The following is a 13,251-nucleotide window of genomic DNA, read 5'->3' as shown; positions in this document are numbered from 1 at the left end:
CCATTTTAATAATAATTGTTATTGCTTTTATTGGGTTATCCGTTTTACTTTCCGGCCGTTGGTGTATTTTACCCAGCTCATTGAAGAAGCCCCTTTCATTTCACATCCTCTTTCTAAAGATAAGTGAAGGTGTGAGAGTAATTGAAGTACGAGTTTCTCTGTCATCGCGCGACTGAGGGCGCGCTGCGGTAGCCCGAGTCCTCATGAAAGTGAATCTGAACGAAGAGTTTTGTCTCGCGCTCTTTTTCATTTTTGTGTATGGCGCTGCACTCGCTGGCCCCAATAGCAACGTTCATGTCAGATTTATTTATTTTTTTTCCATTTGCATAAAATATATCACTGCATATTTTTGTCTCAGAATTTTTCAGGATATTGCCGTGTCATTGAACCGGCGCATTGTCACAGAAGCTGCATACGAACAATAGCGAAACACGAACAAAGTGGTCAGAGAAAAACGTGCTCTACATTGACGTCCCGGGCATGACGTTGCAATATGCATGATGGTTAAACATGAATGACGCAATAAATTGCTTTTGTAATGAAGTCTGAGTAACGGAATATTAATTACCTGTGTCATTCCTATGCCTTTTACCGTTTACCTTTGAAATATATATATATATTTATATATATATATATATATATATATATATATATATATATATATATATATATATATATATATATATATATTCACTTGCTTTCCCTTCCGGATTTTGGAGAGATTTCCAATTTTCATTATGAGAAAAAGTTCACTTCCTTTTCACGCTCATTGATTGACATTGCCTCCTTGATGAATGTTAAGGGTTATTGCGTTTCCATAATTACGTGGAAAACTGTGTCGTCGGAAAATGATACTCAAAATTTTTTTTTTTTTTGGTGGAATACAGTTAAGGTCATTTTGAAACCCGACAAATGATTTACATACACTCTCTCTCTCTCCCTCTCTCTCTCTCTCTCTCTCTCTCTCTCTCTCTCTCTCTCTCTCTCTCTTCTATTTGTATGTACTTATATATGACTGTGTCCTTCATAGACATATTCAAAAATTTTTATGTACCAGGATATTGTTTTAGCCTTTTGAGATTATAGCTCAAGAAAATAGTAAGAGGCATCGAAAGTTGAGTTTTCTTCACTTTTTGTCTTTTTCTTCTTATTATAACTGATTATTGAGAAACTTTAAGTTTTTATTGTCGTGAACTGTTTGCTAGCTGAAAAGCATCTAGTTTGTTGGCGCCATTCCGTTCTGATTGTTTTGATCCGATCGAAGCTTAAAACAAATACGATCAGTTTTCTGGTCAAAATGCGACGTGACCTTTGCTGCTGCGACGTAAAGCGAACTAAAAATGAACAAACAAAAAGAAACACGTAAGTATTTCATCGTCAGTCGGAGAAGGAGAGCTTGAGAAAGTAAAGAAGACTACGAAGCGACTAAGCCGTAGCCGGTCTAACATTTCCTTCTCGAGATACTTCGATAGTGGGAGGAGCCGTTGCACAGATAGATGCGGTGACCGGGATTTCCAGGGTGGCTCATGCAGTCCGGCGGCCACCAGGTGATAGGGGAGATTATCACTTGGCTGTACCGGGCGTCCTTCACTCCCAGTAGAGAGAGAGAGAGAGAGAGAGAGAGAGAGAGAGAGAGAGAGAGGAACTCTTTACTGAATATTAGATCGTTAGTGTCCAGTAGATTTCAAGGCGAGTTGGTCAGAGTTCATTTCTCTATCAAAACACAGACTGAATACAAAATGCCTTTGATTTACTACTCATGATAAATGCTAAGATTATTAAGGGTAGATGGTGGAGTTTGTTCAGGATAAATGTTGAAATTTGTTCAGGATAACCGTGGAAATGTGTCGTGGGACCTGGGTAACAGTCTTAACGTGACTTTAAGCTGTTATTACAAAAATGAATGTTTTTCGAGTGAGTGCGATGGTATACTTTGCGGCCCATAGTATCTGAGTGTCAGAGGAGGACTATAATACATAGATTACAAAAAAAAAAAAAACACACACACACAAAAACAAAGATTCTGAGGAAATCGGATAAAAATTTATAGAGGCTAAGCGTTTATTCCATGGTCATTATATTTTATGCACACACACACAAAACACACGTCTATGTGTGTGTGTGTGTGTGTGTGTGTGTATTTGTGGGTGTGCGAGGGTGAGCAACTTTTGATTGATACCTTTATAGGCTTGAATGAACAACTTACTGTAGACATTTGATTCGAAGAGGGCAAAGCTGGTATTGCAGACAATGCATGTCATAAATGTCGAAATTATATGAAGAACAGGAGAGGCAAGAATGCTTGATTAGAGGAGATTAATCGTAATATTCCTCTCCTTCCCTCCCTCCCCCTCCCCTCCTCTCTCTCTCTCTCTCTCTCTCTCTCTCTCTCTCTCTCTCTCTCTCTGCCCTTTATTTTGAAAGTTTCAGTTCTTACCAGGTGACTCAGTCTCATGTATTCGGTGACTGAGCCTCTACCTTTTAGCTTTCCGACCGACGTCAGTACGTCTCATTTCACTCTGCTCTCTGGGTTGTCAATTTTTCAAAAGCTGAATGCAAAATCAAGTTAAACGTAATAAAAGATAGTTGTCATACGGAGTCTCTTTCACTATAGGTGGATCTTGATCGTGAATTCTGAAATGTTGGGCTTTCATCAGCGGATTTCGTGCCGACAAATCTCTTTTGAAAGGAATGATCTTTCGCCAAATACTTGCACGCGGATGTTCGTGCGGTGTACAATGGGGGCGTCGTGCAAGTAGGTAGGACAGAAAGCGGCTTTTAAGAATAAGAATAATCACGCGAGTATCACTAAGCTGGCGGTGACCATATAGTGACAACAGAAATTGATTTTCTCATACCATAAACATTAGTAAGTTTAAGCTTATTTCCTACATTATGAGTCCATAATTTCTAGCTGACAGATAATTAACAAGAAAAAAGAAATGGTGCTGATGAAGAGAACAAGCCAGGAGTATAGCCCATTTAATTCTTTTATTTCTTAGAATGTAACTTCATTCCCCGTTGAACTGATTAGAAATTTGTGCTACTGCTTGTCGCCATTATTTTGAAAATCGTCATGGTCAATTAATTCGGCCAAGGTACCAAGTTTTGCCGTGGACGGTTTTGTTTGGGCGAGAGGTCACTTGAATGTGAATCGTTGACTGTCACGATGGAATTTCGTCCCTTTTCTCCATCTTTACCTGCTCCATTTGGGCACCGTTTCTCCTTTCCTCACCGACCTCAAGGAATGGTGATGGAAAAACAATCTTGTTACCCAAACAAGCAACAAATGTTGGTCATCAGGGCACAAACATTTTGATGAAAAGTTTAGGCAAAAGTGAGGTATGTTTAAAGCCTGAACATTGCTGGAATCCCTGCGAAGTTCAGTTCCCGTTTTTTTTTTTTTTTAAATTAGCCAGAAGTATACGGACGTCTTCAAAACTCGTCTAGATTTTTTGGGGTCAAGTACTGACTTCAGTCATTGGCGTAAGCGGAACCTTTTGGCGACCTGATAAAAGGTTAGTCGAACTTCAGTTTCAGATGACCTTTAAAGACGTCAGCACCAGCTTGTTAGGATTGCTTTCAATTTTGGAATTAAAGCGTCATTGTGTTTTTGACCTTCCATGAAAACGATCTCGATATGAATCGAGTTTGCTTCGTTTTGGCTCGATTCCTTTTATGGTCCGCGAGTAAAGAGTTTCGGACAGACAGTCCACGGCTCTGCCGTCAGTATTTGGTTTGTATTCGGACCGCTTCCTCACGAACAAATAGTTCATCATTTATCAAGTACCTTGTGGCGGCGGTTACAACAGTGATAGCTACGCTCTCTCTCTCTCTCTCTCTCTCTCTCTCTCTCTCTCTCTCTCGGATTAGCAAATCGACTTCTCATGCATGCTGACTGTGAAATGTATTGCCTTCTCTTGATCTTTTATTTTCTCTTTCACTTCGTTCGTGACTGGCTTGCTTTACAACGCGTTTTACGTTGAGGTCACCAGATGCTTAAGACTTCACTTTCTTGGTTTGATTTTCTACCAGAATTATGCTTCAGTAATTCTAATGTTTTGGGTTTTCTGTTTGCCTCGTCATACTCCAGGCAATTTGTAATGTTTCAAGTCTCACCTGCGACAAAGAGGGTATGTTAGGGTTCCGTTGGTTTGCCTCTTTGGTAACAGGATTAGTCAAAAAGTTATTTATGGATTTTACGAAAACTTTCAAAAGGCAACGAGTGATTGCCTTTTGAAAGTTGGGAGAGACAGGACTGTAACTTTTTGGAAGAAGGGAGGTAGGCACCGGTCTTCAGAAACCGAAGCCTTACGCACCCATGGCCGTAAATTTGTGCAGTCAGATTTAGTAATGAATTCCTAAAATAAAGTCAGACCGAAGGTCATACCTCCTTTTGGTTTGGATCCCGCCGACTGCCGTTTCTGGTCAGTAAAAATATGTGCTCTTAGGGAACTGACGTCTGTGGAGTTAGGCCGCCTATGAGAGCTTTCCATCCTTGCTATCGTGATGTTTTCTTTCCCTTCGTCTGGGATTGCAACGAGGAGCTTTCGTTTGTTGACTGCGAATTTTTAAGGCCTGACTCCACTCCGCACACATACGTTGCATAAAAGCTGACAAGCACACTCGCACGCGCACGCGCACATACACCGAAGTGGAAAGTCGGAAGTTTACTGTACTGTATCGTTTGCATGGCGCTGCTTCGCGTATCACTGCTTTTGCGGTAATTGTTTTTTTTTAATCTTTTTTTATGCGAGACCGCTCACTCATCGCTGTTTGCGGCTCACGACCTCTCCTTCAAGTACGGGACTATAACCTTTGGAATATCTGATAACAATTTGTTTACGGGAATTTCGGTCGTTTTTGGATGATTATTTTCCCAGTGGCGTTACAGTTAAGTAGTTTTACCCTCCATCCAAGTAATGCATTTGATCCTCGGTTTCCCTGAGGGAAATAGGAGCATTACCCGGGGTTTCCCCAAAATGCTTCCCATTGGCTTGGAAGTAATGCTGGTCACTGCTGAAGTTGCTTACTCGTTTATTAAGGGTTTCCTTACGCATGAATGATTATGTCGCTGCTTCGTTCTCCCTATTCATTACCTTTTCTTTCATGTTTTCGTTCTTTTTGTAAAAGACGCGAGTTGTTTATGAAACCTTTTCTTAGTACGACTCACATATCGAAGTCTTTTATGTCGAGATGGGGGAAGAATAAAATTTGTCTTATTTCAGAAGAGAAATATTTCGGGATGTTATTCACAGCTACTTAATTACTTGTTTCGACACAGTATAATTTGAATCCTGTCTCTTTAAAAAGTAGTAGGGTTGGTGGTGAGTTTAAATTAATTTTTTTTTTTTTAACGTTTTCGGTTTATGAGTGTTGGGGAGAGGGCGTACCCATAATATCTCTGGCTTTGTGTCGCAAGCAGTGCTTGTGAAAGGCGGGGCTGCTCCACGTCTGATGCTTGATTTTTTACTCTTTCGTAATATTCAAAAGTGGTAAGGAAGGACGAGGGAAAGTCCTTACCTTGCATAAATGCTTGAGGCGTGGAACGATTATGGCAGTACTTGTTTGGTGGACATATTGACTGTTTTTGAGTTACTTGGGTGTGCGAATGTGTGGCATAGGTTATGGTGACGATGGTGATTGATGTTATGGTTTTAAAAATATCCATCCTAAAAATTAATTTTGCGTTATATGCCCCTTATTTTCTTCCTCTTGTTTCCATAATTACTTGATTTGCTTTTAACAACAGTTTTGTGTTTTGTTGATCATTCAGTTTATTTCCAGCGTCGAACATTCACATCAGAAATTTCGAACTCTTAACTATCTCAACGAAACGAACATTGAATTAAGATATTGAAGTGTTCCTACTATTACCAAGAAGGCAGCCGAAGTGAAACTTATGTGAACTCATAACCATTCTCAAGCGTATTTAGGCAGACATCTTGAAGTTGAGTGTGTGTGCGTTTGGCCTCTCTGAATCTAGTCGAGAGATCAAGAGCTCCTCTTTTCGAAGAGACAGCGGGATGAACTCACGCTTTCTTGACGAGTGCAATGCGACAGTCTGTCATTCGTCCTTTGAGCAGTAATTGGTGGCTGGTTCATCAGCTTTCTGTCAGGAATGGGGAGGAGGGTCTGGTGAGATGGAAGTGACGGGATGTCTGATAATATCTTCCCATGCCTCCTCCTCCGCCTCCACCACCGCCACCGCCTCCGCATGCGGCTGCCTCTGCTGCAGCTGCCACGACGGGCAGGAGCATTGCCTTGCCAATACCCGATTCCTCGTCGTGCCATCACTGCCACATCCACGCTCCGATACCGGCCAAGGATCTCAAACGCACTCATCCACTTAGGTCCTCACTTCATGTAGAGCCTAAAGTTGAGGTAGCTTCTGTACATAGCAGAAATAACGATGGGCCACTCAACTTCAGGAAGAATGTGTCTTTCCTTTACCGGAAAATACACAAAAACGACGCCAAGATTGCTGCCAAACACAGACACCAAGCAGAGACCGCTGCCGCCACACTAACCATACTAAATCCGAAGCCCCTTCCGAGGGCTAGTGATATTCAGCCTGCAGTGGTCATAGACTCTTTGCCGCCACTACCACCTCTCCCTTTGCGTAGTAGTTATGAACGTCGTCGCCGTCCTGTGGGCATGGCAGGGCTACAGGCGGCAGTGTTAATTGGTGGCTACGCCCTCTTGGTAAGAAAGAGCTGAAGGTGCCTAACTTGGTGAAGGTTTTGTTTGTTTTCCTTTTTCAGTGATTTTAAAAGATGTCATTTCAGTGCTTGCTCATTTCATGGTTTCCCCCTTTTCTCTCCCACAGTTAGTTTTGGCCATAGTCATCGGGGTTGTGCTCAGTCAGGGCCAGGCGGGCCGTCGAGGTCGAGGACGTCGTCCTGTTGCAGAGTCACCTGTGCCTCAGAGACCTGCGTTCCGTGGTGCGGCGCTTTCTCCGCTAGAAGGTGCTGCCCCTGTTAGAATTGCTAGGCCTCGCGCTCCCCAAGGTCGCCCTCGTTCATCTGTAGGTGTCCCCTTACCTGCTCCTCCCCCACCACCACCTCCCCCTGTCGCCACCACTCCTCTCCCTCCCCCTCCTCCAGCTAATAATTTCCCAGACTATGACTACGTTTACGTGGACGATGCCCCTCAAGAACTGTTGCCTAATCCTGTGACTGCTCCATCTCGACCAGTGCTCAGCGCAGAGCCACTCCCAGCTCCTCGTCAAACAGTCGTTGGTTCTCAGCCAAAACGTCCCAATCCAGGACCTCGTCGTCCAGCTGGAACTTTGGCAAGCATCGACAGGGACTTCAGTCTTGATGACCCAGACCAAATCCGAGGACGCAAAGAACCAGAAATCAAGATTCTTAGGTCTTGGTCCCACCAAAATGCTGATGGAACTTTCTCATGGGGATACGTCAACACTGATGGATCTTTCAAGAATGAGACTAAGGGCCTTGACTGTGTCGTCAGAGGCGTTTACGGATATCTTGACAAAGACACCGGTAGGGAAGTCTCCTTCCCCTACGAGTCGGGCAACCCCTGTGACCCAGACGCTCCCGATTATTACTATGATTATGACACTAACACCATGAGGATCAGAGATGGAGTTACCGGTGAGGTCCAGACTCGTCCCGGTGTCGGTACTGGCTCTGGTGGACGACGACAAGGTTAGATAGGATCCCGGTCCATTCCAGATAAATGATGATTCGTTTTCGATGCGACCTTCATGATACCTTAAGACACCCTTCTGTAGAATAGAAATACTTCCGCGAACGGAGTACATATACTTTGTATATATATATGCATTTGGATTAAGTCAGTCTTTTCATACTTTTTTGATAATCACTTTGTATAAATTATTTCAGACCACTTTGAAGGAAATTTTTTGACTTGAAATAAATTCTGTAATTTCACTCTATTCAGTATCCTTGTCTCAAGCTGCCATATTTTCAATTTCTTATTTATCTGTTGTTATATAAAATACAAAAAATAAACCTATGTCTACTTTCAATCATCCTGTTTTATAGTTTTTGACGTTGCACTGAGAATTCAGATTTATATTTTTAGTTTTGAACTAATATTGTCGTTGTATTGGTGCACTAAAAATCACTTATGTGCACATACACACATTATAGATAAATTAATAAATAAATATGTATACATATAGATATATGTGTCTGTATATATATATATATATATATATATATATATATATATATATATATATATATATATATATATATATACACAAACACAAAACACATATAAATATGTTTTATTATTATATATATATATATATATATATATATATATATATATATATATATATATATATATATATATATATATATAGTTATATATATTATATGTATATGCATATTTACATGTGGGTAAGTGTATGCGTGAATGTAGAAAACAAGAGTGAAATAGGAAGCGGGAGTGTGTCTGGCTGAGATTGAAAGAAAATAACTGCTTCCTCTAACTACACAAATAGCTGCACAGTTTTTGCAAGCCTTAGGTGTATTGGTAATGAACTCGGAGCTGGGTGATACGTGGATTTTTGTCGTAGGAGAGAGAGAGAGAGAGAGAGAGAGAGAGAGAGAGAGAGAGAGAGAGAGATAAATCAGTTGCGTTCTTATGTCATTCTTAGAGAAAAAGTTAAGTATACCTTAGCTTAACCAGACCACTGAGCTGATTAACAGCTCTCCTAAGGCTGGCCCGAAGGATTAGACTTATTTTACGTGGTTAAGAACCAATTAGTTACCTAGCAACGGGACCTACAGCATATTGTGGAATCGGAACCACATTATAGCGAGAAATGAATTTCTATCACCAGAAATAAATTCCTCTTATTCTTCATTGGTCGGCCGGAGACTCGAACGCGGGCCTAGGAGAGTGCTAGCCGAGTACGATATCGACCCATCCAATGAGGAACTGTGTTGCTCTTAGAACTGTTATAGATGAAATATGCTATTATTATTATTATTTCTTAGCCAGGACTTTCTCAAAGGCGGAGATTTAACACTTGATTAAACTACTAAAAAGAAGATGTCTAGAAAGCCTCAGAGTTCTTCAGAGCAGAAGAACAGTAAGCGTACCAAGTAAAGAAATATGTCGATATTTTGTTTAAATAAAATTGATGGAAATGATAACTATCTAGTGGATGCTGGTCTCAGTTCTTTCAGCTCTGGATTCTTGTTCAGACACATAAGGTATTTCCTCTGCTCATAAGATGAAACTGTTAAAGATACTGAACAATTTTTTGTATTAGTCATTTTCATGCATCATTCATTGTTCATTCTTCTGACCTTACAGTTTAATGAACAACCTTGTACACTCACTCAAGTCACCGTAGGATTTTCCCGTTGTATTTTTCACCCAAAACGTTTTACCCAAAACTTGGCCATTAACTAGGTTTCTACTGCTGGTGAGTCATTACAAAGTTGTAGTTCTGTGAGATTTCGTGCGATCAAGTACTCGGAGATAAAACATAAAGTGAAAGTGCTTAACGGTGATTCATAATGAGCAGGCCTTCATATAGAAGATTCGAAAGGCCATAAAATTAGAGGAATGTATACATATATAAAAATCGACGTTAATGCAAATGAATACACTTAATAACTAAAAATAACTTAGACTGAATAGCAAATAGCGATTAGTAAAATAGAATGTATAAAAGTATCAACAGATAAGAGTGAATGAATGACCAAGATAAGGAGTGGAAAGTATGCATGGGTGTATACACGAGGAAAACATAGCAGACCAAAGATTTATGACGCCAGAAAACCAGAGATGAATTACAGTCTAACCAAGACTGTGGAAGGACATTGCATAGAGCAGTAATTCTCAACTCTTCAACTCTTCCTCTGCCATCTGCCCTCTTAGTTTAAGGAATGTTATCATCAAATTCCCTATTCTCATGGCTCTTAACCAAAAAGGCCAGGTGGCATCAAAAAGCCCAGGTGGCATAAAGCCATAAAAAAAGATGGAAAATATATAAGTTATTAATCGTCCAGACAAGATCGATCAAAACTCCCAGAAGCTTCATGACTGTCATTTTTCCGGGAGCTATTGATGACAGCGCTGCTTTCACGACGTCAGTGGCTTTCAGATTGTTTCTTGTCTTGGCTTCGTTACTGCCTTAGTAGACACCATACTGACAATAAGGTGTGGTGGCAAAAAACAGAGACTTTGAAGGCACGCTGAGTAGGGTGTGGGAATGAACCTTTGAGTTTCCTTTCGAAAACCAAAACAGCTCTACAGATTTTTTTTTTCAATTTTCCAAAATAGTCTGGCCAGGTATCGTGCATCAGAGAATCAACAATTATTTTTCATGTTTGATATATTTACCCGCGGCCTTGCTCATTTTTACCCATAGAACCTAATTTATGCTCAGTTGGTGATAATCTTAGGTTATAGGCTGTAACACAGTCTCAGGTCTAAAGCATTTTGACGTTATGATCAAACCCAGCATAAAGAAACTAGAAGTGACATCTGGGATAACCAAGCAATTGAACTTACGAGCTGTTCGTATCAGTAAGAGAATTGCTGGCTCACAGCCTACTTAATCTGATAACCCCTGCAGCATAGATGCTGTTGTTAGTTGTGCAAAACATAATTGATATTAGGGTTCTCGGTATCTTCAAATATCTTGCACTGAAAGATATCATCTAAATTCTTCAGTCACTTGGAAGATAATGGACATATGCAAACCTACCTGGGATTATCTCTTTTCATTTGGCTGTAAAGCAATCGATGATAATTTCACAGACGCAGATTAATTTATCAGGAAGTCAAATGTTTTGTCTCTTAATCATTTGAATTTTCTGAACATCCAGGAAAATACTCAAATTGATGAGAATATTTCAGAAACACTGGAACCCAGTCGAACCCTAAAAAAAAAAGGCAGTTAAAAGCATAAGAGTTGTCTTGGCCCCCTGCGGTTCTCTGGTTTTCTGTTCTTGATGCCATCCAGGAATGATACTTTGATTCCGCGGCTGTTTGATGCTCTGGTTGGTTCGATGTGTCATTAGATATGAGAGAACATTTGATTTTATTAGCTAGCTTTTTTTCAGTCACTTAGGCAAGGTATCCACGGAATGATACATGCTTGCAATTATTCTATTATTCTATCGATATACTTCGAGGAATGAATCCTTAAGACTGGCAAAAACAAATTACTTGTCAAACCAGTTTCTGCAGAAACGCCGTGATAAAAGAAAGAATTAACTGAGATTTTACAAATGCATTGTACTACCAGGAGTAAAGGGGATATTTTGAATTAACGATCGCAGGAACTTTGACTAGTGTAGTAGGCTATGCTAGAGGAATCAGCTTTAAAATTTGATTACTTTTATTCTTTTTATCGAGGATCTTCAGGAATGTTTTTGAGATGCCATGCAGTCAGATAATGTTCAGGAAAAATGATAAGTACCAAAGACCGTGTAATATTTTCAAGACCTTTGGATAATATTAACGCGAATGAGGAAAAGTATTTTTACAATCCACGTACAGATATTTTTCTTAGGAATGAGATTTCAGACGAATATAATCAAAAACATTAAAATTAACAAAATTCTCGAAGTCACAAGTAAGTCCCTTTGATTGCAAAATTGTACGTGGAGGTATGTTGTTTAATTTCGAATGTAATATGTAATAATAGACATTTACTAGTATTTTATTGTGAGAGAAAGCGACTCAGGTCCACTTGACGAGTCGTTTCTCCAGATGACAAGAAGCTTAGTAAATCATTCAGAAAAAGAAGAAACGTAAGCGGTATTTCATCTGGCAAAAGGATTGTGAAAGGTTGAACGTATACGATTATTTTATACAAACTTACAAACACACACACACACACACACACACACACATATATATATATATATATATATATATATATATATATATATATATCTTAATATATATATATATATATATATATATATATATATCTTAATACATATATATATATATAGTATATATATATATATATATATATATATATATATATATATATATATATATATATATATATATATATATATATATATATATATGAACTCACTTGTGTGTGTGTGATTAAGATCAGACGTTTAGGCCTAGATTCAAAGTCACTGAAATTCTAGATCATCGTCTGAACAAATGAAGCTTAAAAAATTCGACAGCGTAAGATAATGTATGGATGCCTCTGTTTAACACAAATCCTTCAACATTATGTTAATACATGTTAAACTCTTCCCATCCTGCGAGAGTATACACCAGCTCCACCAAACTTCGAAGACCTGCACATCCTGGAAGAAAGGAGACAAGATGATGTAATCTTATACTCTAACCTGCTCAACATAAAGTGAAAAGAATAATAAATCATCTGAATGAATTTAATTTTGTATCGTTCATGGAAAAGAATAAAATTCCTGCAAGCGAGTTTCCCCGAAAACCTGTCTTCCGCATCCCGTCTTCAGTATCTTCGCCATCACGAAAATATGATGTTTTGGACTCGCCTGTTAGTCGAAACGATCTTCTGATTCTAGCTGACCCCCTCCGATTTGGCTGAATGCGTCTATTCACGTAGGTGGGTTTATGAAAGATAGTTATAACAGTAATAATAGTGATCGTTACGTAATTCTTTTATCATTTCATTACTGGCTGAAGGAGTAACATTAAATATATTATCGGCGTGTGAGAATTATTCTTGCTTAATTGTCTATGATAACGAAACTATTGTGGTCCGGAATACGTTTAAGGTCATCGAATATACATTAGAAAGAAGTGAGCCTAAAACTGAGCCTCGTTCGATTCCTTTCTCCATTTTAAGATATTCGGACTGTTTCTGTATCCAGTTAACTTTTTTATTACACATCACAATTCCTTATCTGTTATGCGATAAATTGTACCATGATCATTACCATAGCAAAGATTTGTTCAGTAACTGATCCATTGAAAGGAACCCATAATGTCAGGATCATATAAACATGGCTTTTTTTTTTTTTTTTTTTTCTTTTACAAAGTTTTTTTTTTTACAAAGTTTGTTGTCTGAGGAGTGCAAAAATTTTTTGCAAATTGAAAGAGCTTCCTAACTGATATTGGTGGAAAGATTCTGGAAGCTGATGCTGACAAAGCAATAAGTCGAAAGTTACTGTAAAATAATTTTATTTTCAAAGTTGCATCATTCGGACATTGATTAACGGTAATGATAACAAATGACAGTGAGAATAGGCTACAAATCTTCTTAGGTAATGTATATAT

The 13,251-nt window shown here is 39.1% G+C and overlaps 1 protein-coding gene across 2 annotated transcripts in view; it reads left to right on the top strand.

Annotated features, from left to right (window-relative positions):
• Nucleotides 1–8,004, top strand: part of LOC136837699 (uncharacterized) — a 35,425-nt gene extending 27,421 nt beyond the window's left edge. For both annotated transcript variants that reach the window (XM_067102600.1, XM_067102599.1), the window contains exons 2-3: nt 5,788–6,705; nt 6,830–8,004. In XM_067102600.1, the coding sequence (XP_066958701.1) occupies nt 6,178–6,705; nt 6,830–7,678 (1,377 nt within the window). In that variant the 5' untranslated portion in view covers nt 5,788–6,177 and the 3' untranslated portion in view covers nt 7,679–8,004. The remainder of the gene's footprint in view (nt 1–5,787; nt 6,706–6,829) is intronic.
• Nucleotides 8,005–13,251: the final 5,247 nt, after the last annotated feature.

This window comes from Macrobrachium rosenbergii, chromosome 59 (assembly GCF_040412425.1).
Source record: "Macrobrachium rosenbergii isolate ZJJX-2024 chromosome 59, ASM4041242v1, whole genome shotgun sequence".
In the NCBI taxonomy this organism is placed as follows: Eukaryota; Metazoa; Arthropoda; class Malacostraca; order Decapoda; family Palaemonidae; genus Macrobrachium; species Macrobrachium rosenbergii.
This window is presented reverse-complemented; position numbering and strand designations above follow the sequence as displayed.